We start from the raw sequence: 24,425 nt of genomic DNA on the forward strand, positions 1-24,425 counted from the left end.
GACACCAATCAACACCACTATATACACACACTGCCATTCCCCACATTGTCTGGTCTACCGTTAGATGGACAGCTCTGGACTCACTCTATGATCACGGCTTACCCCAATGCTTACCAGTTGGATCCCTCGCCGAGTCTCCCTCGAAGCCTTTGATCCCCGATCCGAACCTGCAAACAAACACACAACTTCAACCACAGCTAAGCAATCAGAACTTCACACTAACTTGCTCACTCACCTGCTTTTGATCACTCCCGATCCCGAATCCTTTCAAGAAACCTGTTTGTTCTCACTCACCAGTAGTGTACCATGTTTTGTGACAGTATCATTATCATTGTTGAAAACAGTTATGCTGTTTACTCCTTTTTTTTTTTGGAAACCATGATGCATTCTTTCCATGATTCTTGATCAACAGAATCTATTAAAAAGCATATATTTATTTTTGTCACTTTTGATCCATGTATGCATCTTTGCTGATTAAAAGTATAAATTTTTTTTTTAATAAAAAAAAAAAAATACTACAACATAAAAGAATCAATGGCATGTGATACTAATACAATCACTGTATTCACTCATGGTATTTATGGTACATCAAATAAGTACTACTGGATCCAAAAACCATGGTGTTGCTGTGGTACCATGTTCAAAAATCCATGGTGATATCATGGTACGTTTTTAAGTGAAGCCATACATTTTAGCTCTTCATTTATTTGAGTATTCTCTCATTCTGTCCGGGGTTTCTGGATGCGTTTTACCTTCTGGTAAATCTTTTGTAACACCATGTGCATCTTTTCTTCCAGTGGTGTCTATCACCAATCTGCCGCCTTGCGAGTGTGGTGTCCATGTTGCCTCTCTGACAGGGAGCAGGTGTGTTTTCCACCGCATTACACACACACTCTGATGAGAGCACAGTGAAGCAGCAGGTGTCTAATTTCACCCGGCCTTCCTCCTACATACGCTCACATCCACACATCCTTCACACGCTACACACACTGCTTCCATAACAAACCCACAATTTCACATGACTTGAAGGACATTTAAAGACAAGGAGATGGACAGAAAAACAGAGTTAAGTGTGAAGATGAGAAGTGCTCACAGTCATAAAGAAACTCACCACAAACCAAAAGCAGAAACCACGAGAGGCTTCAAGTTCCTGTCCAGAAACACATTCTTCTCAGAAGCCTGTCTCAGGAGGCTGTTACATAAAAGCCTCTATTTTTAGCGATTAAAACTGCATAAGGTAAATATTAGGTGTTGCTACTATTATCAATGCATGAAAATACACATACTAAAACACTGTTATCATTTCATAGCATGTCTATAGTTTATACTCCTCAATTTTATAAAAGGCATTTCACACAAGAGAAGTGAAACCATATAAAACCAGGCATACAACTGGACAAGCTTTCAGTACACAGCATTATTATTAACTGTGAGCTGTAAATGATCATTGAGACTTCACTTGCTGCCAACAGAAGAGAATGATTTTTAACATTAAAAACCAATGCTCCATTTATGGGGGATTTTTGTATCTTCTGTCATATAACTCCACCTGGTGGTCAATATTAAAACAATATTTTGTAAAAGCAAGCACCAAGTCCGATATTTACAATGAACCTGACAGTTAACTAAATGCCTGAACGCATGCTGTGTTCTGCTTATTTGAGTTTTCAGATGCATAGGCCTATATCTGTCTACTTCTGAATCTTTCTTAAGAGGATTCGATTCCTGCTTGTTGAAAAAGAGACTATCAGATGTTCCTGAAACAGACCTGAAACCGTGTGGCTTTGTGGTTAAAGCATTCACTCTTTCATATTGTGATATTTCATATATTATTTGAAGTATACATATACATACATTCATTCAGCTAGTTAGTTAGTCAGTTTACTTTTTCTTTGCCCATTCATACCAAAAAAAACAACATAAATTAAGTTCCTAGTCGTTATATTTTTTTTCTTAATTTATTTAATAATTCCAAAATCAAATTTGCACAGCTTATTCATTTTGCAACGTTACATGTTTTTTAAACTACAAAAATATTGAATACAAAAATACATTCTTGATAAGAGATTATAAAATAGGTGAAGCAGATCGAGAATGTAAACATTCAGCATAAAATACTCATGAATACTTATTTTTGACATCTTACAAATTAAGGTTTATGTCAGTTGGCACAGGTCAAACAATAAATCACATAAGTAAACAAACAACTCAAAATTTATTTTCATTCTTTCGTCTGCTTCTCTTTCCTTTGTTATTTTTTTTCTGTCTTTTGGCATTTTGGGATGGCAAGGCTTTTGGATCAGAGTTTTGTGGTGTCTGTTCTTTCTGGTCCACCATTCTCATAATTTCTTTGATCCATTCTGAGTCTGGATCAAAACACCTAATTTTCCCATGTATGGTCGACAAGCTAGAAAGATAATCAATGAAAATAATGGTGAAAAAAAAAAATGTTTAATTCAATTTTAGTTGAGTTCTAAATTACTATTTAAAGCACTGTAAGCACTGTCAATTTTGGTTTTACAACTTGTTTATAATTAATGTGTAACTTCATTTAAAAAAAAAAAAGACTAAAGGTCAGAAAAAAATTCTTCACTTACACAATTGCGTTGATAGGGCAGACTCCTGCTCTCTGGACTGTATAACTTAACACTCTGTTTTTGTGTATTCTGTCTTTGCTTGTCCTCAAACAGCAGGTTGAAGAACGATGACTTGCTTCTGTATGACAAAAAGAAACTGCAGTTATTTTTGAAATATTAAACTGTCTCTGAACTTTAACTTCTGATTTATTTAAGCGTTCAAATTGAAAACACACTGACCCTTTCTAGAGCACTTTCCCATCATGTATGAGTAACAAAATATAAACTTAAACTCACCTGCAGTGAGGCAGAGCAGAAACAGCACCAGGCAGAAAGGAAGACAGACAAGCGACCTCATGACGTCTTTGCAGACAGACACTGACTGAAACTACTCCTTACACAACTTTAATATTTCACACTTTCATTTCCTCCACTCTTTTGTGCACACACACAAACCTCAACCTCCCAACACCAAAATGGGTGTTGTGCATGTGTGTGAGAGAATGTGTTCGAATGAGCCTCCTTCTGATGAGCGGAAAAAGGCGCTAGTGATGAGCTTTCGGTTTGGTCCTTCACCCACACAGCTCGCCACAGCGTGGGTAGCTACTGTAGATGAATGGAGTTGCATTGCGAGAATAAATGAACAACTATAGAACAGAACTGCACACTTTTATGACACGTGAGAATGCATACAACTTGTTACAGATGCAATGCTTCACCATGTTGCCTCATGATAATCAAAATCGTCTCATAACTCATAATCATCGTAGTCATTGAGGGGGACAATTATCCCCCAAAACTTAGAAATGGAAAAGTTCAATTTACATCAAGTTACATTTTCAGGCTGGTCTGCCTCAACTGTCTATAGAGGTTCGACGATGTCAAAATGAGCTGGCCAATCAAAGAAAAGTAGGCAGGGTTTACACAGAAGCAGAGTGCAAATTTCTGCATGAAACATCAGTTTAACATTGAAAGAGAGCGAGGTAAGATGGAAGTAGCAGAAATTTTAATATTTAACAACTGTTTAATGATAACATTAAAAGTTCATTCATAAATATCCAGAAATGAAAACTACTAAACTTTTTTTCTTCAAATTTCAGCGTTGTAAATTGAAAATATGGTAATAGCAAATCGTCATTTTAGAGTTTGTAATGGAGGCTTGAGTCACTCACAAGCAGTTATGAATGAGAGAGATTAAGCGTGTATGAATTACCTGAGTAAGTTTAACTGCTTCAAAAACAGCAAACTTCACTACTGAGGAATTTCATTTCATTTTTCAGTTGCGAATTATTTTAATAAAAAAGGTATATCATGTGTCTGTACTGTGGGAGAAAGGAACCATGCTTTCTATTGATAATAAAAGGTAATTTGTCAGGACAGACGTTGTTTTTTGTTTTACAGAACAGGATAATTCTGATATGGCCAGTCTGAACAATGTCATTGTATTGTTGCATACTAGTATAAATATGCAACCATCATTCCACACCACAAAAACCTGACCTAGCTTTCATTTACCTCACTGACCTGCTTTTATTTTATTTTTTTAAATGCTCAGAAGGACCACTCAGTATAGAACCTAGCAGATATAGACATCTCTGTGGATTCAAACAAACAAACAAAATTTGTCACTATGCATTACATTTAAATCCTTGCTGGATTTAACATTTAAAACCTGAGACATAAACATGACTTTGAATGGAAAATACATTGTCAGCCAATCTATTCTTTAAGTACCCACATTTTCTCACAAAACCCACCCTGTGATCTACTCCACCTCCTCTCAAACCAAGTTGTGGGGAGTTTCATGCATCATGCAAGGGGACGGGGCCTTCAGTACAGACAATACACACATGCAAAGTATTAAAATGTTTTATAATGTAATGAGTATCATTCTGTCAGGATTCTGCCCTGACACTCCGTTTGTCTTGTCTTTGTTTCTCATGTCTGATGTCTTGTGTGTCAGCACATGGCTTTGTTGCTGTTTTTGTCAGCCATATGCCCCTCTAGTCCCTCCTCCTTGTTTCCTCTTTACCACGCCCGTGTTAGCCCTTGTCTAATCCTTGTTTGTCTAAATGTGCTCACCTGTTCCTTGTGTACTTTCCTCCCTATTTATAGTTCCCCTTGCCCTCTTATTTCTGCCTGTTTGTGGTCATTCTCACCCGCACCTCCATGCTATCTGTGGCTATGGCTAAGTATGTGTTCCTTACCCCTTGCCTGGTTTGTCTTATTCCTTAGTCTTGTCAAGTCCCTTGTAATCCTATGTTATAGTCTTGGTCTTTGTTTTTTGGATTTTATTTGTTTTGACTTTTTGGTTTTAAGTATTCATCTAGTTCTTCTAGTCCTGATCTCTTGTACTGTCCTGACCTGTTTCCTGCGAGTTCCTGCCCGCTGGTTCCCCCTGCCTGGCACCTGGTGCACTTCAGTCTGCGGTCAACAAGTACCTGATCTCAGCTTTATGGTGCCTAGCTCTGTCCTCCCCATCTGCACAGTCTTGTTGCTTCCTCTGCAGTTCTTCTGCCAGTTGATGTCCGAGGCCTTCCCTAGCTGTCTCATCTGTTACCTGTGCTCCTCCTGTTGAATCACCAGTCAAGCTAGTTTCAGACACCCCTGAGTAGACTGAGATTGCTGCGTCCATCCCTGGGTCTGTCAAACCAGTTCCAGACACCCCTGAGTTGACCGAGACTGCTGTGGCTATCCTTGCCATAGTCAAGTCTGTTCCAGTTATTCCAGAATTGACTGAGACCGCTGAGGCCATTACTGTGTCAGTCAAACTAGTTTCAGACACTCTTGAGTTGATCCAGACTGCAGTGGCCATCCCAATGGCAGTCAAGTCACTTCCGGTTATTCCTGTGTCGACCTGGACCTTTGTAGCCACCTCTGTGTCCAAGACGGCTTCACTTAACCCTGTGTTGGCTGATCAATATTTGGTCACCCCCCTCAGATGTGGAGAAGGAGGGGACATGTACCTCAACTTATTGGCCTTCCTTCTGAAGTTTCAACCCGTACTGTAGGTCCAGGAGGACCTGAGTCGAGAGGTGTCTAGTTTGGTGGCCTTGGTCTCAGAGCCTCTATTTACAGTTACAAAGCATTTTCCTGAGCCACCCAGTCTATTTGATTTGTCTATGGAAGTTATGCCAGAGACTGTTCCAGCTTGTCATGCCACGCCTACAGAAACTGTTCCTGCCAGTTATGTCCATTGTGATTGATCCCGCCTATCATGTAACGTCCACATAAGTTGTTCCTGTCTTCCCTGTTATGTCAAATCCACAGACATAGTTCCTGCAGTCATGTCACATCATGTTCACTGAGACTATTCCTGTCTGTCAAGTCACGCCTTTAAAATTCCCCTATTATGGGTAATGAAAGGTTCATATTTTGGTTTTGGGAGTCCCCAACAACATGTTGACATGCATGCAAAGTCAAAAAAACACCTTCATTGTCTTATATGCATTTATTTTTACCTTACTTGCTCAACGACTCCCAAACGATTTGCTCAACGATTAATTTTTCCAAACCCCTCCTTTGCGTGATGGTAATCTGCGGTGATTGGTCTCATTTCCGTTTCATTTTGCCTGTAATGCATAATAAAGCAGCATTTGAATGCAGTGCTGCTTTGTGTACAGCGTTACCGGGGATACCCCTATTTTACCACTCCAAAAGTGGCACCTAGTGGCAAAGAATGAATTTGCATTTTCATTCAGACCAATGCGAAAAGACCAACAAGTGGGCGGGCAATATGCTAATGTTTCATGTTGACGTCAACATGAAACGGCTTGGAATTCGTTTTAAAAACGACTCGTTTCAATGATTCAGAGTTTACTCTTTTTTTTTTTTTTGAGAGACAATAACTTTATACATGGTGCACTTTCACATTTAAAACTTTGTGGGATGTTTTCATTCACTTAGAGCTGTTACACACTGCATGAAATGTAATTTCTAAAAATTCATAATAGGGGCACTTTAAGAGGTTATTCCTACCTTTCATGTCTTGGCCATATAAAGTTTTATAAAATGTTCCTGTTTGTCCTGTTATGCCCTCGGAGGTTGTTCCCACAATTTTTCCACAGAGATTGTTCCCGTCTTGTCAAGCCTGCAGAGGTGGTTCCCGCTAGTCAATTTTTGTCCACTGAGGTCATACCAGACCAGCTCTCGGCTGTTTCTGATGAGTCTTTGAGGATGTTCCTATTAGTTGTGTTCCACCCGAAGAGGCTGCTCCTTTCATTTTTTCTTCTTGAAGATTGATCCACTCTTTGTAACCCTACAGAAGTTGTTCCTGCTAGTCAAGTTGCGCCCACTGAGATCATACCAGATTTGCTCTCTGCTGTTTCTGACTAGTCCCTCAGAGTATGCTCCTGCTAGTTACGTTCCACCTGTAGGGGCTGTCCCTGAGCATATTGCTCTCCTTGTCATGACCACTGAAGACATTCCTGTGCAGTCTGCTCCAGTCCCAGTGCTGCCTGCTTATTACCTGACTTCGTTTGTGCCCTCTCCCCACTTTCTACACCTATGGTCTGGTCCGTTGGGAGGGGGTAGTGTCAGGGTCAGGGCTCTGGCACTCCGTTTGTCTTGTCTTGTCTTTGTTTTTCGTGTCCGTTGTCTTGTGTCCGCACATAGCTTTGTTGCTGTTTTGTCAGCCATGTGCCCCTCTAGTCCCTCCTTGTTGTTTCCTCTTTACCACACCACCTTATTAGCCCTTGTCTAGTCCTTGTTAGTCTAATTGTGCTCCCCTATTCCTTGTGTGCTTTCCTCCCTATTTATAGTTCCCCCTTGCCCTCTTTTCTTTGCCGGTTCGTGGTCATTCTCACCCTCACAGTCTGTGGATGTGGCTGAGTATATGTTCCTTACCCCTTGCATGGTTTGTCTTGTGCCCTAGTCTTGTCAAGTCCCTTGTAGTCCTTGTCCTGTTGTACTGTTAGATTTCCTCTCCTGACCTGTTTCCTTTGAGTTCTTGCCCGCTGGTTACCCCTGCCTGGCACCTGGTCTGTTTCAGAGTCTGCAGTCAACAACTACCTGTGCTCAGCTTTATGGTGGCTTGCTGAGTCCTCCTCATCTGCCTGGTCTTACCGATTTCTCTGCAGCTCTGCTGCCAGTTGATTTTCGAGGCTGTTCCAGCGGTCTTCCATAGCTGTCTCACCTCTGTTGCCTGTGTTCCTGCTGCTGAATCACCTGTGCTCCTCACTACACTCTTGAGTCTGTCCATCTGTCTTGTAAATAAATCTTGTTACTCGCTCTGAAACTGAGTCCTCCTTACAGATCTCTGACACAATCAGACACGGTTTAAACAATGTATTTGTACAGTGAAGTGGAAGTCCCACTAGATTTCAGTGTGTTTAAAGCCACTCAAGGGATATGTGAATACTTCATTATGTTCTTCAGAATTAATATTTATTCATTCATAAATTTATGTATCTGTTTATTTTATCAGGTTATTGCCAGTAAATGCATGAACTCAAAGTTCATATATAACTGAATACACAGCATTTATTATTACTGGTTATTAACCACACTGGGGTAAAAAAAAAATTAAAAACACACTCACAAACACAAAGTGAAAACTTATTTATATAACAATGTAAAGTGAGATGAAGCCCAGGTGAACAGGGTAAAAAAAACAAAAAAAAAAACTAATAGATATCACTACATTTACCTATTGATTGATTACATTAAGAATGGTAAACCTTTTTGTATTACAAATTATGCAAATAAGGCATTAACTAATTAAATATACATTCATTTGCATACATTTCTATAACAAACGATCTAAACACTGAAGCCAGGTTCAAAATTGTTTCGTTTTGTTGACATATTAGAGTTAAAGGTTTTTACAGAGGATTTCTTTTTATCACTCCATAAAGCACTCTGAGAAAATATATCAACAGTCTTTTTTTTTTTTTTTAAACAAAATGTTTTATAAAATGAGGCATATACAGTATATGAAAAAAAAAAAAACTCTATAAAAAAAAAAACCCCTTCAGAATATATAGGAATAAACTTTGGTGTACGTAAATGCTGAAGTGGAGATTTTTGGCTCAGAGCAGGAGAAAAATCTCAATTTGAGAAAATCGCCTTTAAAGATATGTACTGAAATTTAAATCTATATATGAGAGAGAGAGAAAGAAATTTTGGAAAGCCTAAAATTTTAAAACTGACAGATGCATGGAAAAACAGGAAAAAAAAAACAGTGTTTCTGCCAGTGGCAAAAATTATAGACATATGTAAAAATATTCATATAGCTCAGGTGAATCACTTCTTAGTTCATCCTGTCCATTCCAGTGTGATGTTGTATTTTGCACTGAAGCTGTTTTAAATGTTGATGTGGAGTTCATGGGATGCAATGTCGTTTCATTTGCCGCCTTGGTTCTTTTCACCCAAATTTTTTGTGGATTAGAGCAAAAAGTTAAACCGTTGACTGTTTTAAATCTGTAAATATATAACAGTAATAGTTTAGCACGACAACACACACACACACACACAAAATACAAATGTACAGATGTTCATTTATTTACCTGTATATGAATAAAACGGTATATAAGTATCATGTGATTTGGTATCAAAATGTTAGGGGAAAAAAACTGTCACTGCATTAAATTAAGGACTGGCAAAAAGAACTAGCAATCTGACATATTAGCTCAGATTAATCATGAAATATACATATTCTATAATAGTGTATATAATTTCAAAAGAAAGACTCACTCAGTGGCATCAATATGGCAGATGCCTGCTTTATGTATCTTGTAACTTTTGATAACAGAATGTCAGACAAGGGCAAAGTGAACGGCCAGTCGCTACAAACTCCCAAAGGAAACAAATTTTTTTTTTTTTTTTTTTGCATCTGATATTCTTTTTGTTAAGACAGTTTAACTGAAATATATACTGAAATATTAACTGAAATAACTGGCCAGGTGCAATAAATAAATAAATATAGACTTGTGTTAACAAACTGAAATATTTCAGGTGAAAGTAGTTCTTAATTCGTTCCAGTCCGATCCATCTCATTCACATATTGCATGACATTTATTGCTGAAGAGCTTTGTGGATTGGAGCAAATGAAACGACCTTTGACTGTTTTAAATCTGTTGATACATAAAAGTAACAATTTAGTATGACAATACATACATATATACAAAATATACAAATGTACATAAAGTATTTTGCTGTCAAAATGTATGGGTAAAATTGCCATCATACTAAAATAAATACATATTAGCTAAGATTTATCATGAAATATTTTGTTGAAAGGCTGAGATCTATCACAACATAAATGTCTCCATAAGAAAAAAGAACTCACAAAACAGCATCAATATGGCAGACGCCTGCTTTTTGTATCACATAACTTTTAATATTTTCCTTGCGGAGAACCCATTTGATGTCTTGAAACAAATGCAATTTGACAGGCCACTTAGGCCAACTAAACAAAAGCATTTTAACACAGACATTCATTTATACAACACAATTTAAAAAAGGATAAGGAATAATAATGTAATAATGTTTTTTTTTTTTTTTTTTTTTACAAATACACAGTTTCTTACATTTGCAGGTGACATTTGCAAGTAGTATTATAGCCAGGCACAGCAGAAGGGTTTTCAACACACAGCTCATCTTCTCTTGTAAGTCTGATATGCATTAATTTGACTCACCACAACCTGTACTTTTATGAACACTCACAAGTAGGAAAAAGAACATCAGAACTTCCTTCCACAGATGTGACCTTTACAAAACCTTCCTGTATGTTAAATAAAGAAACATTCTATAAACCTGGCAATAAACAACAATTGATAATAATCACCATTTCTGCACTTTGCATCATGCGAATGCCCTGGGTTAGATTTATAGATATATTTACATAGCTGCACTATGTTTCACCCATTTTACTTAAATAACATCATCACGCCACACACACACCAGGGTCAGAAATTAATGGTAGGGAAATAGCACCAAAATTATTAAAAACATCCTTAAAATTCAAGAAAGGGGATCAACATGACAATGTATGAGTTTTTGTTATCTTTATTTATAACATACAATATAGTTACACAATATCACATAAGCGAGGGTGCTGTTTTTTCCAGAATATCAGCATGATTGCAAGTGTAATATCAATTGTGTACAATTTTAATAAACAAGAAGTTGATATTAGTTGACTTTTAGACTCAAATTCAATGTTTTGTTGTTGTTGTTGTTATTATTTCTTTGTTTTTTGCAAACTAAAATAGTTAATTGGCATAAAAAGAAGGCTTTGCATTGACAAAGCATTGTAACATTATACTAATTAGCCACAATTTCATGTTTTGGAAGCAGTAAAAATGGGCAAACCCACACAATAAACAGTGAAAAGATATATACATTTATGCAATATACTGTAAATTGACCAGTGGCAAATAAATGATTACAAATGCAGACAAATTTTAACAAGTGAAACACTTCTTAGTTCATCCTGCCCATTCCAGTGTGATGTTGTATTTTGCACTGATGCTGTTTTAAATGCTGATGTGGAGTTCATGTCGTTTCATTTGCCTTTTTGTACACAAATTGCATGGCTCTTTTCACCCAAAGTTTTTGTGGTTTATAGCAAAAAATTTAACTGTTAGCTGTTTTAAATCTGTAAATGCATAAAAGTAATAATTTAACATGACAATATAACAATGTACAGATGTTTATTTAATTAAAACTCTATATAAGTATCATAAAAATAATGTGTTTTGGTATCAAAATGTTACGAGTAAAAAATAAAAAATAAAATTCAGTGCACTAAAATAAGGCCTGGTCAAAAGAACTAGTATTCTGACATTTTAGCTTAAATTTATCATGAAATAAAGTGTTCTCTGAGTTTTATCAAAGTGTATACAATTCAATGAGAAAAAAAGAGAACTCACTCAATGGCATCAATATGGTATGACAGTCAGACAGACTTGTGTTAGCAAATTGAAATAGTTCAGGTGAAGTAGTTCTTAGTTCATCCTGTCCATTCCAGTCTGATGTTGTATTCAGTGTTGATCCTGTTTTAAATGTTGATGTGGAGTTTATGAAGCATGCTGTCTTTTCAAATGCCTCCATCTCATCCACAAAATGCATGGCTTTTTTCACCCAAAGTTTTTGTGGATTTGAGAAAAAGGAATGACTACTAACTGTTATAAATCTGTAAATACATAAAACTAACAACTTAACATGACAATGCAACAAAATACACTAAGGCCAGAAGAACTGGCATTCTGACATATAGTTCAGATTTATCATTAAATATAGTTTAATAGTTGTCTGAGGTCTATCACAGTATACTTCCATAAGAAAAAAGAGAACTCACTGAATGGTATCAATAGGGCAGAGGCCTACTTTTTGAACCGTGTAACTTTTGATTTTTTCTATGTGGACAACAGTTTGTGATGATGTGAGAAAAGGGCAGATTGAATTGCGAGGTACTACGAAAAAACCCCAAAAGAAGCAAACAAACAAAAAATTAATAAATAAATAAACAATTGGCATTCTTTCAGCCAAGATCATTTAAATCAAACAAGAATCATTTATTTTAATGAATGTGAAGCATAAATATGGAAAAAATTAAAATAACATATACAAATACATAAAGGTTCTTACTTTGGCAGGTGACTTGATAAAGCAGCATTGTAGCCAGCAGAAGGGTTATCGACACACTTCACTCTTGTGAGTCTGATGCAGGTTAATTTGGGTCACCACAACTTGCACTTTTATGAACACTCGCAAGCAGGAAAACGAACATCAGAACTTCCTCCCACAGAGATGTCAACTTACAAAACATTTCTGTAAACTAAGAAACATTCTAGAGACCTGGCAATAAACAACAAATTAATATTTATGCACCCTGCATCATGTGAATTCCAGTTGGTTAGACTGAAACAGGCCTCGACTTAAAAAGAGCCCCACATCATCAGGTCACAGATATACCACAGTTGGAAATTAATTGGAGCCTGGGGAGACAATGGCACCAAAATTATTAAAAACTCAAGATATGGGGTAAGATCCATATAACCTAAGTTTTATAACCTAACCTAACTACCAAAAGAAAAATGTAGAAAGAAAAAGATCTTCGGTGTTACAACGTCCAAACTAAACTACACTAACTAAATGAGAAACAAAACGTACAGTGGGTGGCACTCTCTCCTAACCTAGTGTGTCTAATACAGGGGTGTCAAACTCAGTTCCTGGAGGGCCAGAGCCCTGCAGAGTTTAGATGCAACCCTAATTAAACACACCTGATCCAGCTAATCAAGTCCTTCAGGCTTATTTGAAAACTGCATGGTATGTTTGTTGGAGCAGGGTTGGAACTAAACTCTGCAGGGCTGCGGCCCTCCAGGAACTGACTTTGACACCCATAGTCTAATACATCAGAATTATCCTACGTGTAGTACAATGTATGTCGCGCGACATACTTACCTGCTCACGCCTTCCGAACCTTACACACACAGTGAGGATTGGCAAAGACGGAACAGTAAATGAAAACTGTACACTGTACACACACTGTATTTAGCAAAGGATTTTTAAGAAGTATTCACACACAATACAAGAAAATCTCTGACAATTAGGATACAAGACAACACAACAGAGAACGTACAAGCGTAACAGCAAACGAGGAAAAAGTGAGCTAAAGCTGGGACACGAGGGACAGTTATGGATCTTTAAACCTTGTGGCGTAAGATGATTGGACAGTGTGAACCAGGGCGTCATCCTCCGGGACGAAGAGTGACAGACTGATGGGCCAATGGAATCTGGAACACATACAAACAGACTACACACAAACTTTACACAACTTACGTACATAGCAGCGTACGTAACAGCAGCGCAGATACACACACATTCACACCTATGGACAATTTATAGTTTCTAATACACGTTTTAGGATTGTGGGGGAAACCAGAGCACCCAGAGGATAATGGGTATTTTACAGACATGGTGTAAAAATGACCCTGTAGTTTATGTTTTATATTCATAAAATTCAATATTGTTAAGTAATTTCACACAAGCAAGGGTGCTGTTTTTTCCCTGAATGTCAGCATGATTGTTAATGTACAACAGATTTTGTTCAATGAGACCTTAATATTTGATGACATTAAGACTCAAATTCAATGCTCTATTTTGCAAACATAATATTTAACTGGCATAAAAAGGTGTAACATTGCACTGATCGGCTACAACATTAAAACCACTGACAAGTGAGGTAATGACACTGATTATATTGTCACAACGGCACCTGTCTAGGGGTGGGATATATTAGCCGTCTGATGCATGAATTATTAAATCACAAAGTAATATTTTTGAAAAATCATGCCAATTTTCTATTCATACACAGGTGAGCACAAATGCAAACACACACAAGCACACACGCCTTCCCACCACATGCTAGAACGCAATCATACACACATATGTCTGCACTCATACAGTATACATGTATACATGCCTTCACTTTTATATGACCTAATAAATAAATATAGACTGTAAACATTGAAATAAATGATCAAATCTGAAGACTATTTGATATTTCCGTTCAATAAAACCATTCAGGTGTAAATTATATCATAATTTTAATAAAACATACAAAATAAGGCAGAACCTATACAGTGGTGTGAAAAAGTGTTGGCCCCCTTCCTGATTTTTTATTTTTTTTTGCATGTTTGTCACACTTTAATGTTTCAGATCATCAAACAAATTTAAATATTAATCAAAGATAACACAAGTAAACACAACATGCAGTTTTTTATTATGAAGGGAAAACAAAATCCAAACCCACATGCCCCTGTGTGAAAAAGTGCTTGCCTCCTAAACCTAATAACTGGTTGTGCCACCCTTAGCAGCAACAACTGCAATCAAGCAATGAGTCTGTTTCAGCACTGTGGAGGAATTTTGGCCCACTCACCTTTGCGGAATTGTTGTAATTCAGCCACATTGGAGGGTTTTCGAGCATGAACCGCCTTTTTAAGGTCATGCCACAGCATCTCAATAGGATTCAGGTCAGGACTTTGAGTAGGCCACTCCAAAGTCTTCATTTTGTTTTTCTTCAGCCATTCAGAGGTGGACTTGCTGGTGTGTTTTGGATCATTGTCCTGCTGCAGAACCCAAGTTCGCTTCAGCTTGAGGTCACAAACTAATGGCCGGACATTCTCCTTCAGGATTTTCTGATAGAGTGCAGAATTCATGGTTCCATCAGTTATGGCAAGCCATCCAGGTTCTGAAGCTGCAAAGCAGCCTCAGACCATCACACTACCACCACCATGTTTGACTGTTGGTATGATGTTCTTTTTATGAAATGCTGTGTTGGTTTTACGCCAGATGTAACGGGACGCACACCTTCCAAAAAGTTCAACTTTTGTCGCATCAGTCCACAGAATATTTGCCCAAAAGTCTTGGGGATAATCAAGATATTTTTTGGCAAATGTGAGACGAGCCTCTGTGTTCTTTTAGGTCAGCAGTGGCTTTTGTCTTGGAACTCTCCCATGGATGCTGTTTTTGCCCAGTCTCTTTCTTATTGTTGAATCATGAACACTGACCTTAATTGAGGCAAGTGAGGCATGCAGTTCTTTAGATGTTGTTCTGGGTTCTTTTATGACCTCCTGGATGAGTCGTCTTTGTGCTCTTGGAGTAATTTTGGTAGGCCGGCCACTCCTGGGAAGGTTCACCACTGTTACAAGTTTTCTCCATTTGTGGATAATGGCTCTGACCGTGGTTTGCTGGAGATCCAAAGCCAGTAATCAGGCAGTAATCAGGCCTGGGTTTGGCTAGTGAAATTGAACTCAGCTTTCTAAAATAATGTGGTTAATCACAGTTCTTTCATGATTTAATAGGAGGGGGCAATTCATTTTTCACGTAGGGCCAGGTAGGTTTGGACAGCTTTTTTCCCTTAATAAATGAAATCATCATTTAAAAACTGCATTTTGTATTTACTTGCATTATCTTTGTGTAATATTAAAATTTGTTTGATGATCTGAATCTTTTAAGTGTGACAAATATGCAAAAAAAAATTAAATCAGGAAGAGGGCCAACACTTTTTCACTGTAGTGGATAGATATATTTTCTATCACAGAAAAGAATGTACAAGAAAAATATTGTTAAAATCTGGATGAGTCTATTTCTGACATCTTATTTATCTGAAAAATATTTTTTGTATCTGTCTGGTTTTCTGAGAATAAAAGTATTTAACACTTTTTCCCAAGGTACAAGGAACATCCCCTTTTCCTGCCGCCATTTTGAATATATTATGCAATATCTCAAAACAAAAAAAATCGATAAAAAAGACAATTAAATGGAATCGTAGACAACACTTTGGGGGTTCGCCAGTTGTTGGTTGGGACATGATGCTACATCTTAAATGGTTCAAAATGGCTTCCAAATATCTGTCCACTGTAGTGACCACGATGCATCAGAGGGTTAGGAAGCAAGTGGAATTCAGTTCTTGAAGTTCATGAATGAATGAATGAATGAATGAAGCATTTATATAGTGCTTTTATTGTGTATTGCTATACACCCAAAGCGCTTTACAATCATGTGGGGGGTCTCTCCTCAACCACCACCGGTGTGCAGCATCCACTTGGATGATGCGACGGCAGCCACAGGACAACGGCGCCAGTGCGCTCACCACACACCAGCTACAGGTGGAGAGGAGAGAGTGTCATAGAGCCAATCAAGTGAATGGGGATTATTAGGAGGCCATGATTGACAAGGGCCAGTGGTGGGAATTTGGCCAGGACACCGGGGTTACACCCCTACTCTTTACGATGAGTGTCATGGGATTTTTAATGATCACAGAAAGTCAGGACCTCGGTTTAACTTCTCATCCGAAAGACGGTGCTCTTTTGACAGTATAGTGTCCCCGTCACTATACTGGGGCATTAGGACCCACACAGACCACAGGGTGAGCTCACCCTGCTGGTCTCACTAACACCTCTTCCAACAGCTACCTAGTTTTCCCATAAGGTCTCCCATCCAGGTACTGACCAAGCTCAGCCCTACTTAGCTTCCATGGGCAACCGGTCTTGGGCTGCAGGGTGATATGGCTTCCATGTGTTTGAAGTAGGAAAAACGGGTAAAAAAAATCTTTGTGACTTGGGCCAAATGACTTAACAAGGGTCAAATATTAATGGTCAGACAACTGGGTCAGAGCATCTCCAAAACGGTAAGTCTCATGGGGTGTACCTGGTATGCAGTGGTTAGTATCTACCAAAAGTGGCACAAGTAAGGACAACCATAGTCAGGGTCTTGGGCAGCCAAGGCTCACTGATGCACGTGGGGAGCGAAGGCCTGTCTGCCTGGTCTGATTGCATAAAAGAGCTACAGTAGCTCAAACTGCTGGAAAACATAATGCTGACAATGACAGAAAGGTGTCAGAACACACAATGCATCACAGTTTGATGAGTATGGTGCTGCGTAGCTACAGACCAGTCAATCTGGTGACCCTGGTCCACATAGTAAGCATCAGAACTGGACCACAATGCAATGGAAGAAGGTTGCCTGTCTGTTAAATCACGTTTTCTTTTAGATCAGCTGAATGGCCGGGTGTTTATGTGTCATTTGCTTGGGGAAGAGACTGCAACAGGATGCACTATGGTAAGAAGGCAGGCCGGTGGAGACTATTTTATGCTCTGGGCAATGTTCTGATGGCAAATCTTGGGTTCTGGCATTGCAGATGTTGCAGACCACATACGCCTCTTGATGACAATGATGTTCCCTGATGGCAGTAGCCTCTTTTAGCAGGATAATCCACCCTGCCATGCTGCAGAAATTGTTCAGTAATGGTTTGACGAACATGATAAAGAGGTCAAGGTGTTGCCTTGGCCTCCAAATTCCCCAGATCTCAATTCGACTGAGCATCTATGGGATGTGCTAGACCAACACATCTGATCTATGGCAGCCATAGTTCACCAGAACACCCACCACACACCAGCTTATTGGTGGAGAGATGACAGAGCGATGAGGCCAATCTATAGATACTGTGTAGGGATGATTTGGAGGCCATGATGATGGGCAAATTTGGCCAGGATGCCAGGGTTACACTTCTACTCTTTTCAAAGAACATCTTGGGAATTTTTATGACCACAGAGAGTCAGGACATCAGTTTAATGATTTACCTGAAGGACAGTGCTTCTTGAGTCATTATAATGGAGTACAAGTACCAACACAGACCACAGGGTGGGCATCCCCTGCTGGCCTCACTAGCACCACCACCAGCAGCAACCTAGGACTCCCATCCAGGTACTAACCTGGTTCAACCCTGCTATACTTCAGTGGGAAACCAGGTAAGAGCTGCAGGGCGATAGCTGCTAGAAGTGGCATCATTATGATGTTGCATAGGCTGCTATGATATGCAACCATCATCCCAGACCACAAAAACCTGACCTAGCTTTCATTTACCTCACTGACTTTTGCTCTTGTTTTAAATTAGAAATTCAGACAACGCCCACTCTTGTTATCTGACAGATACGAACATCTCCGTGGTATAAACTGCTAGCCATAATGTAAATGCAGTAGTCAGTAGGCTCAACAAATGTGAAATGCAACTAGACTCTACTGACTTTTACATAAGTACACCAGAGTAAGCTTGACTTTATGGAATACACATTGCCCACCAACCTATTCTTTAAGCACCCACATTTTCTCACAAAACCCACCCTGTGATCTACTCCACCTCCTCTCAAACCAACATGTGTGCATGGAATATAATGCATCGTGCAAGGGGACGGGGGCTTTAATGTGCACAACTGCAGTTCTTCACGTGTACACTTGTGTTGTCTAACCATTTTTCATATGCTAATACCATATTGGAAAAAAGTATTTAAATGTAAGATATTGTAGGCAACACGAGTCAGATATGCTATAGTTTGTGTGACGTAGTGAAAGGGGAAAACCCACACAACTATGTGGATTTTAGTGTCTAAACCCACACAAGGGTTAACAGTGTGAACATTTTACTGTCTTCTACCCACTGACACACTCACAATCCCACATATTCATGCACACAAAGTTCAAAATGACACAGAACTAACGTTTTTAACAAAACACATTTTATTAATTCATTTACTTTCTTTTTTTTTTTTTTTTGGAGCTGCCATAAGGAATTTTAAAGGACAAAGAATTTTTAGAATTTTACATTCAGTTCTAAATCCATTGCAAACCTAATCACACAGCCACTTACATTTTTATTGGTTATTAACCACATTAGGGGGGAAAAAACACTCAATTGAGCTGAAGGATTATTATAGTTAACTGAAACTTAAAAAAAAAACTAAAGAAAAAACATTTTTGTTACTTGGAATAAAATAAACTTTAACTGAAATTATATATATATATATATATATATATATATATATATATATATATATATAACTTTTATTCAATTATTTTATTTCATCTAGTTGCCAAAATAACAGTTCTCATTTTCATTTAGTTCATCTTGATATACTAAAATAACTAAAACTAAAATTAAAAATGAATTAAAACTATCTAGATATATTTATAAAAACATATATATAAAAATGACAAAATCACACAACAAAATTACTCAGATTTTTACTAAAACTAAAATAAAAAATAAAAAATCATTCAAAATATTAATAAAAACTATAATAGTATCTCTATGATGCTAAAACAATTGTCAAGCTCAATAAAAAAATCATACGCAGCACTGCAATATACTTTACGCAATACATTTTAATTAAACATGTGCAAATAAAATAAAATCCAACACAAACATCACAGACATATGTAAAAAAAAAAAAAAAAAATTGCACAGTTCAAGTGAAGTAGTTCTTAGTTCATCCCGTTATATTCCATTATGGTGTGGTATTCAGCATCGATGCTGATTTAAATGTTGATGCAGAGTTTACGGGACGGTCTGTTGTTTCAGCTGCCTTCTTCTTGCTGTCCAAATATTTCCTGGCATTTATTGCCAAAAGGTTTTTAGGATCAGCGCAAATGAAACGACCTTTGACAGTTTTAAATCTGTAAGTACATAAAAGAAACAATTTAGCATGACAATACAACAAAATATATAAAAGTACAAATGATTACCCAAATTTAAACTGTACATAATGTTATGGGGAAAATGTCAATGTACAAAAATAAAGATAGTATTCTGACATATTAGCATGAAATACTGTTGAATAGTTGAGATATATCACAGCATATATGCTTCAATATGAAAAAAAAAAAGAACTCACAAAATGGCATCAATATGGCAGGCGCCTGCATTCTGTATCATGTAACTTTCAATATTTTCCTTGCGGGGAACCCGATTTGATGTCTTGAGACAAAGGCAACTTGACCGGCCGTTTACTATAAACACCAAAAGGAAACAAAAGCATTTTTAACACAGACATTCATGTTGACAACACCATTTAATTCAAAACAACATCATATATTTGAATTAATATGAAGAATTATTATCAAGTAATATGGAGGTATTTCTTACTTTGGCAGGTGACTTGAGCGAGCAGTATTGTAGCCAGGCACAGCAGAAGGGTTACAGAAGCACACCTCATCTTCTCTTGTGAGTCTGATGCGTATTATCTCGGCTCACCACAACTCGCACTTTTATGAACACTCACAGAGGGGAAAATGAGCATCAGAACTTCCGCCCACAAAGTTGTCACCTGTCCGCTTGGAAACAAAAGACCCCCTCATCACCTCACGGGCGACCACTGTGTTCAGGAACATTCACAGCTTTCTAAAATCCAGTGGTTTAAATGACCATGAGAGAGAACATGGTCACTGCTAATGCAGGTGTGCCGTAGAGTGGAAAGTACCAAGATGTTCACATAATGAAGCATAAAATAAATAATGAATGCAAATGATATATTGACTGATTATTACATCAGCTACTACAGTCTGTTTCACTTTCACTGAATGGTTATGCTTCTGGTAATATATAATTAAAAAATTGTTAAGTTAAAAGTTATTTTATATATTAAAATATTAGCTTATAATATATATGTACATATATTACATATTTATTATAAGCTAATATTTTACATACATTTCTAACAAAAAAAACAAAAAAGTAAATGACATTGTAAACATTGTGAAATTGCTCTTCATAAGTTCTTTCTAACTTGGTAATATTGAGAGTTAGTGTTGGTTTCCGCCAGTCTGCTGGTGTGGTTAGTGTTTAGAAGGGGCTGCTGTGACAAAGTCTCTGTGGTCATTCACCGAACTTGGGGGGAAATACGCATTAAGCATACACAGAGCCTTTTTCCAAGTACAGAGGACACAATTTCTAATAATCAAACCCATTAAGTCATAGGTGAATGTTTCATCTGGAAAGAATTAATGTGATGTTGAATGTTCCTCATAAAAATAAAAAAACAGAAAAACTTTTTAAAATGTTTCAAACTCAAATTTTCATGTAATTTATTTATATTGAAAAAATAAAATAAACATTTCCAGTGACCAAATAATAGAAATTGGAGTGTTTAGGTTTGAAGGCCTTAATATTGTCAAGAGATATCAGATTTAATATTGGGCAGCACTTTATTTTACAGTGTCCTTGTTACACTTATATATATATATGAAGAGTTCAGATGCAAAAGCCTCTAAGTGCAATCTGAAATTTTCATCTAAAATCAGCATTTTTTTCAGGCTACTATGTTTAGATTCAGTAATTTTACTCTAATGGCAATGTATAGGTCCTTTTCTATGCAATTAAAGTGAAATAACTGAACGTAAATATAGGGGCCTGATAAAAATGCTCATTTTAGATGAAAATTTCAGACGGCATTTAGAGGCTTTTGCATCTGAACTCTTCATATATATATATATATATATATATATATATATATATAGATATAGATATAGATATATACTTAGGAACAGTGTTGGGGAAAGTTACTTTTAAAAGTAATGCATTACAATATTGTGTTACTCTATTAAAATAAAGTAACTAACTATTAACTGTTACTTAGTTCCTTTTTGTCACCTGGGCTGGGCTCGCTTATTTATTTTTAATAACAGAAAACCCAAAAGTTATATTTTTGGCAACTGTAAAGGCCCTTTCACACAAAGAGTGAAATGAATAAACCTCAGGCTGAAGAAAATGCCTCTGCCTACACTTACTCCCAATTTCTCTTAACACGGGGACAGGAAAGGTGTCAGTGAATAAATAGGAAAACAAAGTAACTTGCGTTACTTATTTGAAAAAGTAACTCAGATATTTTCTTGTTAATTTAAAAGTAATGCGTTACTTTACTAGTTACTTAAAAAGTAATCTGATTACGTAACTCGCGTTACTTGTAATGTGTTACCCCCAATAACAGTAAATTATGCATAATTACAAGAAACTAACCTAATCGTTACCCTAAAGTAAGTATATGTTGGTAAGTAATGTTAATTACATTGTAACAAGGATACATTTAAAATAAAGTGTAACCAAATATTGTACAATATTTGCAGAAAGCAAAGCTGGTGAAAATAATGAGCGAGCATCTTTTGACGTGCATCTACAGATGTGTCTGACAGACTAGGGAAAGTCATTGTGGTGTACTGCAACATCATGTGACCTTTAGCATGTTCTATGTAAAGATCGGATGAGGCTTGGCAGCGACTGCAAGTGGCCCACAAAACTTTTCCTTCCTCACAAAACTTAAATAAGGCACTAAGACACATTCATCTGTACAGCAACGGCAATAAACAAATAAACACAGCAGCATTTTTAACACCTTTGAAACAAAGAGTGGCACGCGTTATCGCTGAATGCAAGCATATGTTATTTCCGTTGGGCTACATTGATTGATTGATTGACTGATAGGTCAGCCTTTTCTCATACCTGACAGGAAGGTTCTTTGCAGCAACACCAAGCATGGACCAGACAATATGCACTTTGACAAGCAATATAAAAGGCAATATGCAAAATAGCAATCTACAGATTGTGTGGTAACATTTGAGGGCACATGAAGCCATGAAAACGATTGGATTCTAAAGTAGAAGAGGTTTCATTGTATATAACTGGAAACAACCAGACATGATACTTTTTAAAATCTCAATCTTGATGCCTGAGCTATAAATGTCATGTGACTAATCACCATGGAGCCATGGGAAAATGACGCCATGACCACAGTGACACCACAAAAGCACATATACTGTAACATAATGTCATTATTGCAGTTTATGTTGCTGGAAAATTATGTTATTTCATCAGCATACATTGCTATTTGTACCTGAGTAATGGTGTAGTTACGACATCTACCAGCAGGGGATTGTTGATGGAACAGGAACTGTTGATCTGGGCCATAATTCACCCATGAATAATCAAACAGAGAAATGTTAATAGCCATTGAATTTAAAATGCACAGAGGCTAATTAAAATATGAATATTTAAACCTGTTTATTGTGTATGACCACTTAAAAACTCTTGTTTTCAAATCAAACTGGTAGAGTTAAATCAAAGAACATTTTGTCTGTCTTGCTAAGCTGAAATAAGTTCTGTAAAATGTGATGAACATGAGTCTTCACATCTAGTGGTGTGTTGTCAGTGGTCTGAGCTGTTGCTTTTCAAAGGGATGAACAATGTGCAATACAAAGAAGAATATGAAGTGTGAAAATGCAATAGAACTGATATTTACCTAAGAATTCATCAAAAAACGAGAGGGAATGCATTAGAAAATGGGCTTTCAACATTCAAGCAGACATGAGCACTCAGCCAGGGCCGTGGCATAGGCGACAATAGTCAGTTGCCTAGGGCGCAAAATGACTGGGGCGCGCCACGAAAGTGTGTTGTTGTTGTTTTTTTCTCGGAAGAGCGCCCTCTTGTGGCCATCATGCGCTCCTACGCCTACACCCATATATTAAGCAAAATGATTACTGACAGTTAACAATTATAGTACTGATCAAACTGATTAAAATAATGTTAGAATAAAATAAAATTGACAAACGAAAAATCACAAGATTTGACAACATGTCATGTTGGACTAAGTTAAACACTTTCTGCGTCATGACGTAATAATAATACATCATCATAATGCATTAATTATACATGGCGCACGCAGTTAACATAGTTTTGCCATTTATGTGCTCTGAAAGTATCATTTCTAAAAAATGAGTGAAAAAATAAAATTATCAGGGGCACAAGGCAGGAAACGACGCAAAGAAGAGGAGCAGAAAAAAGAGCAAGAGGTAAGAATCACAGCAACACTGACACTGTGGAACGTTTTTGCTTGAGTTAACTGCTTATTTAATTTTACTTTATTTTCTTTCAAATAAATTTAAGCTTCTGTAATGTTGTTTTAATTTCGGTTACATTACTGCTTGCTTTTAATTCACCAAAAAGTGCACTAAATGTATTTTGAAAAAGACCATGACTAGGACTATAGTCTAGCATTCATGAATTAAAATAATTAAAGTTTAAGTATGCCATTTTCCACTGTATGCACAAAATGGAAATGAAATAGGTATGCTAATTAGATTAACTAGCTTGCTGGCTAACATCTACAAATAAATTACAATATTTAGCCTTTAATATCGGCATTCCATATTTCTCATATTTCTCTTTGTTGTAATAAGTACTTGTCACTGTAGGCATAGTTGTGGATTGCATTTCTCTGTTTGGGAGTATAGCTCATGCCTGATCTCTTCAATATTTTAACAGAAAATACCTACAAGGGGCTTCAATATCTCCATCTCCATCATTTGCTCCCAGTGACCAAAGTGGTCCGGCCTCTTCAACCACTTCATCTCAACTTCACACTCTGTCTACCTCAACTTTGACTGCTACTGAAGAGCACCTCAGCAGCTCAGCCACCACCACTGAGCCACTAACTGCTGATGAGAGGTCCCCAAGTTCTGCCTCTTCCCCTTGTGAATCTCTCTCTGTTGCTGAGTCAAATAACCCACCACTTCTGG

At 37.3% G+C, this 24,425-nt stretch overlaps 2 protein-coding genes and 1 long non-coding RNA gene across 5 annotated transcripts; all 3 read right to left on the reverse strand.

Annotated features, from left to right (window-relative positions):
- Positions 1–1,936: 1,936 nt before the first annotated feature.
- On the reverse strand, positions 1,937–5,930 carry ccl32b.3 (chemokine (C-C motif) ligand 32b, duplicate 3). The gene is made up of 3 exons (XM_058765958.1): positions 2,874–5,930; positions 2,598–2,715; positions 1,937–2,407 (listed from the first exon to the last, which is right to left on the reverse strand). Exons 1-3 carry the CDS (start codon positions 2,932–2,934, stop codon positions 2,209–2,211), a joined length of 378 nt encoding a protein of 125 aa, XP_058621941.1. The 5' UTR covers positions 2,935–5,930; the 3' UTR covers positions 1,937–2,208.
- Positions 5,931–10,119: 4,189 nt separating this feature from the next.
- LOC131533611 (uncharacterized) lies at positions 10,120–12,514 on the reverse strand. Of its 2 annotated transcripts, XR_009269165.1 has the most exons (4): positions 12,168–12,514; positions 11,878–11,992; positions 11,450–11,712; positions 10,120–11,175 (listed from the first exon to the last, which is right to left on the reverse strand). It is a non-coding gene; the product is annotated as an uncharacterized LOC131533611 (long non-coding RNA). The 2 variants fall into 2 exon arrangements; XR_009269164.1 differs by having other exon boundaries at positions 11,450–11,992.
- Positions 12,515–19,253: 6,739 nt separating this feature from the next.
- cxcl32b.1 (chemokine (C-X-C motif) ligand 32b, duplicate 1) lies at positions 19,254–24,323 on the reverse strand. Of its 2 annotated transcripts, XR_009269160.1 has the most exons (6): positions 24,183–24,323; positions 23,150–23,358; positions 22,745–22,809; positions 20,005–20,192; positions 19,754–19,868; positions 19,254–19,535 (listed from the first exon to the last, which is right to left on the reverse strand). XR_009269160.1 is itself a non-coding variant. In XM_058765959.1 (3 exons), the coding sequence occupies exons 1-3, from the start codon at positions 20,072–20,074 to the stop codon at positions 19,367–19,369; spliced, it is 354 nt and encodes a 117-aa protein (XP_058621942.1). In that variant the 5' UTR covers positions 20,075–20,368; the 3' UTR covers positions 19,254–19,366. The 2 variants fall into 2 exon arrangements, 1 of the variants encoding a protein (XP_058621942.1); XM_058765959.1 differs by lacking the exons at positions 22,745–22,809; positions 23,150–23,358; positions 24,183–24,323 and having other exon boundaries at positions 20,005–20,368.
- Positions 24,324–24,425: the final 102 nt, after the last annotated feature.

Source organism: Onychostoma macrolepis, chromosome 24 (assembly GCF_012432095.1).
Source record: "Onychostoma macrolepis isolate SWU-2019 chromosome 24, ASM1243209v1, whole genome shotgun sequence".
NCBI classification, from domain to species: domain Eukaryota; kingdom Metazoa; phylum Chordata; class Actinopteri; order Cypriniformes; family Cyprinidae; genus Onychostoma; species Onychostoma macrolepis.

What these genes read in the sequence shown, in the direction of transcription:
- ccl32b.3 (XM_058765958.1), bottom strand. Translation starts at nt 2,934, where the DNA reads ATGAGGTCGCTTGTCTGTCTTCCTTTCTGCCTGGTGCTGTTTCTGCTC. An exon ending in TCTGCTCTGCCTCACTGCAG is followed by an intron (nt 2,716 to 2,873) that starts GTGAGTTTAAGT and finishes TTTGTCATACAG; the next exon opens with AAGCAAGTCATCGTTCTTCA. An exon ending in TGCCCTATCAACGCAATTGT is followed by an intron (nt 2,408 to 2,597) that starts GTAAGTGAAGAA and finishes TTATCTTTCTAG; the next exon opens with CTTGTCGACCATACATGGGA.
- cxcl32b.1 (XM_058765959.1), bottom strand. Translation starts at nt 20,074, where the DNA reads ATGAGGTGTGCTTCTGTAACCCTTCTGCTGTGCCTGGCTACAATACTG. An exon ending in CGCTCAAGTCACCTGCCAAA is followed by an intron (nt 19,869 to 20,004) that starts GTAAGAAATACC and finishes TGGTGTTTATAG; the next exon opens with TAAACGGCCGGTCAAGTTGC. An exon ending in TGCCATATTGATGCCATTTT is followed by an intron (nt 19,536 to 19,753) that starts GTGAGTTCTTTT and finishes ATGTACTTACAG; the next exon opens with ATTTAAAACTGTCAAAGGTC.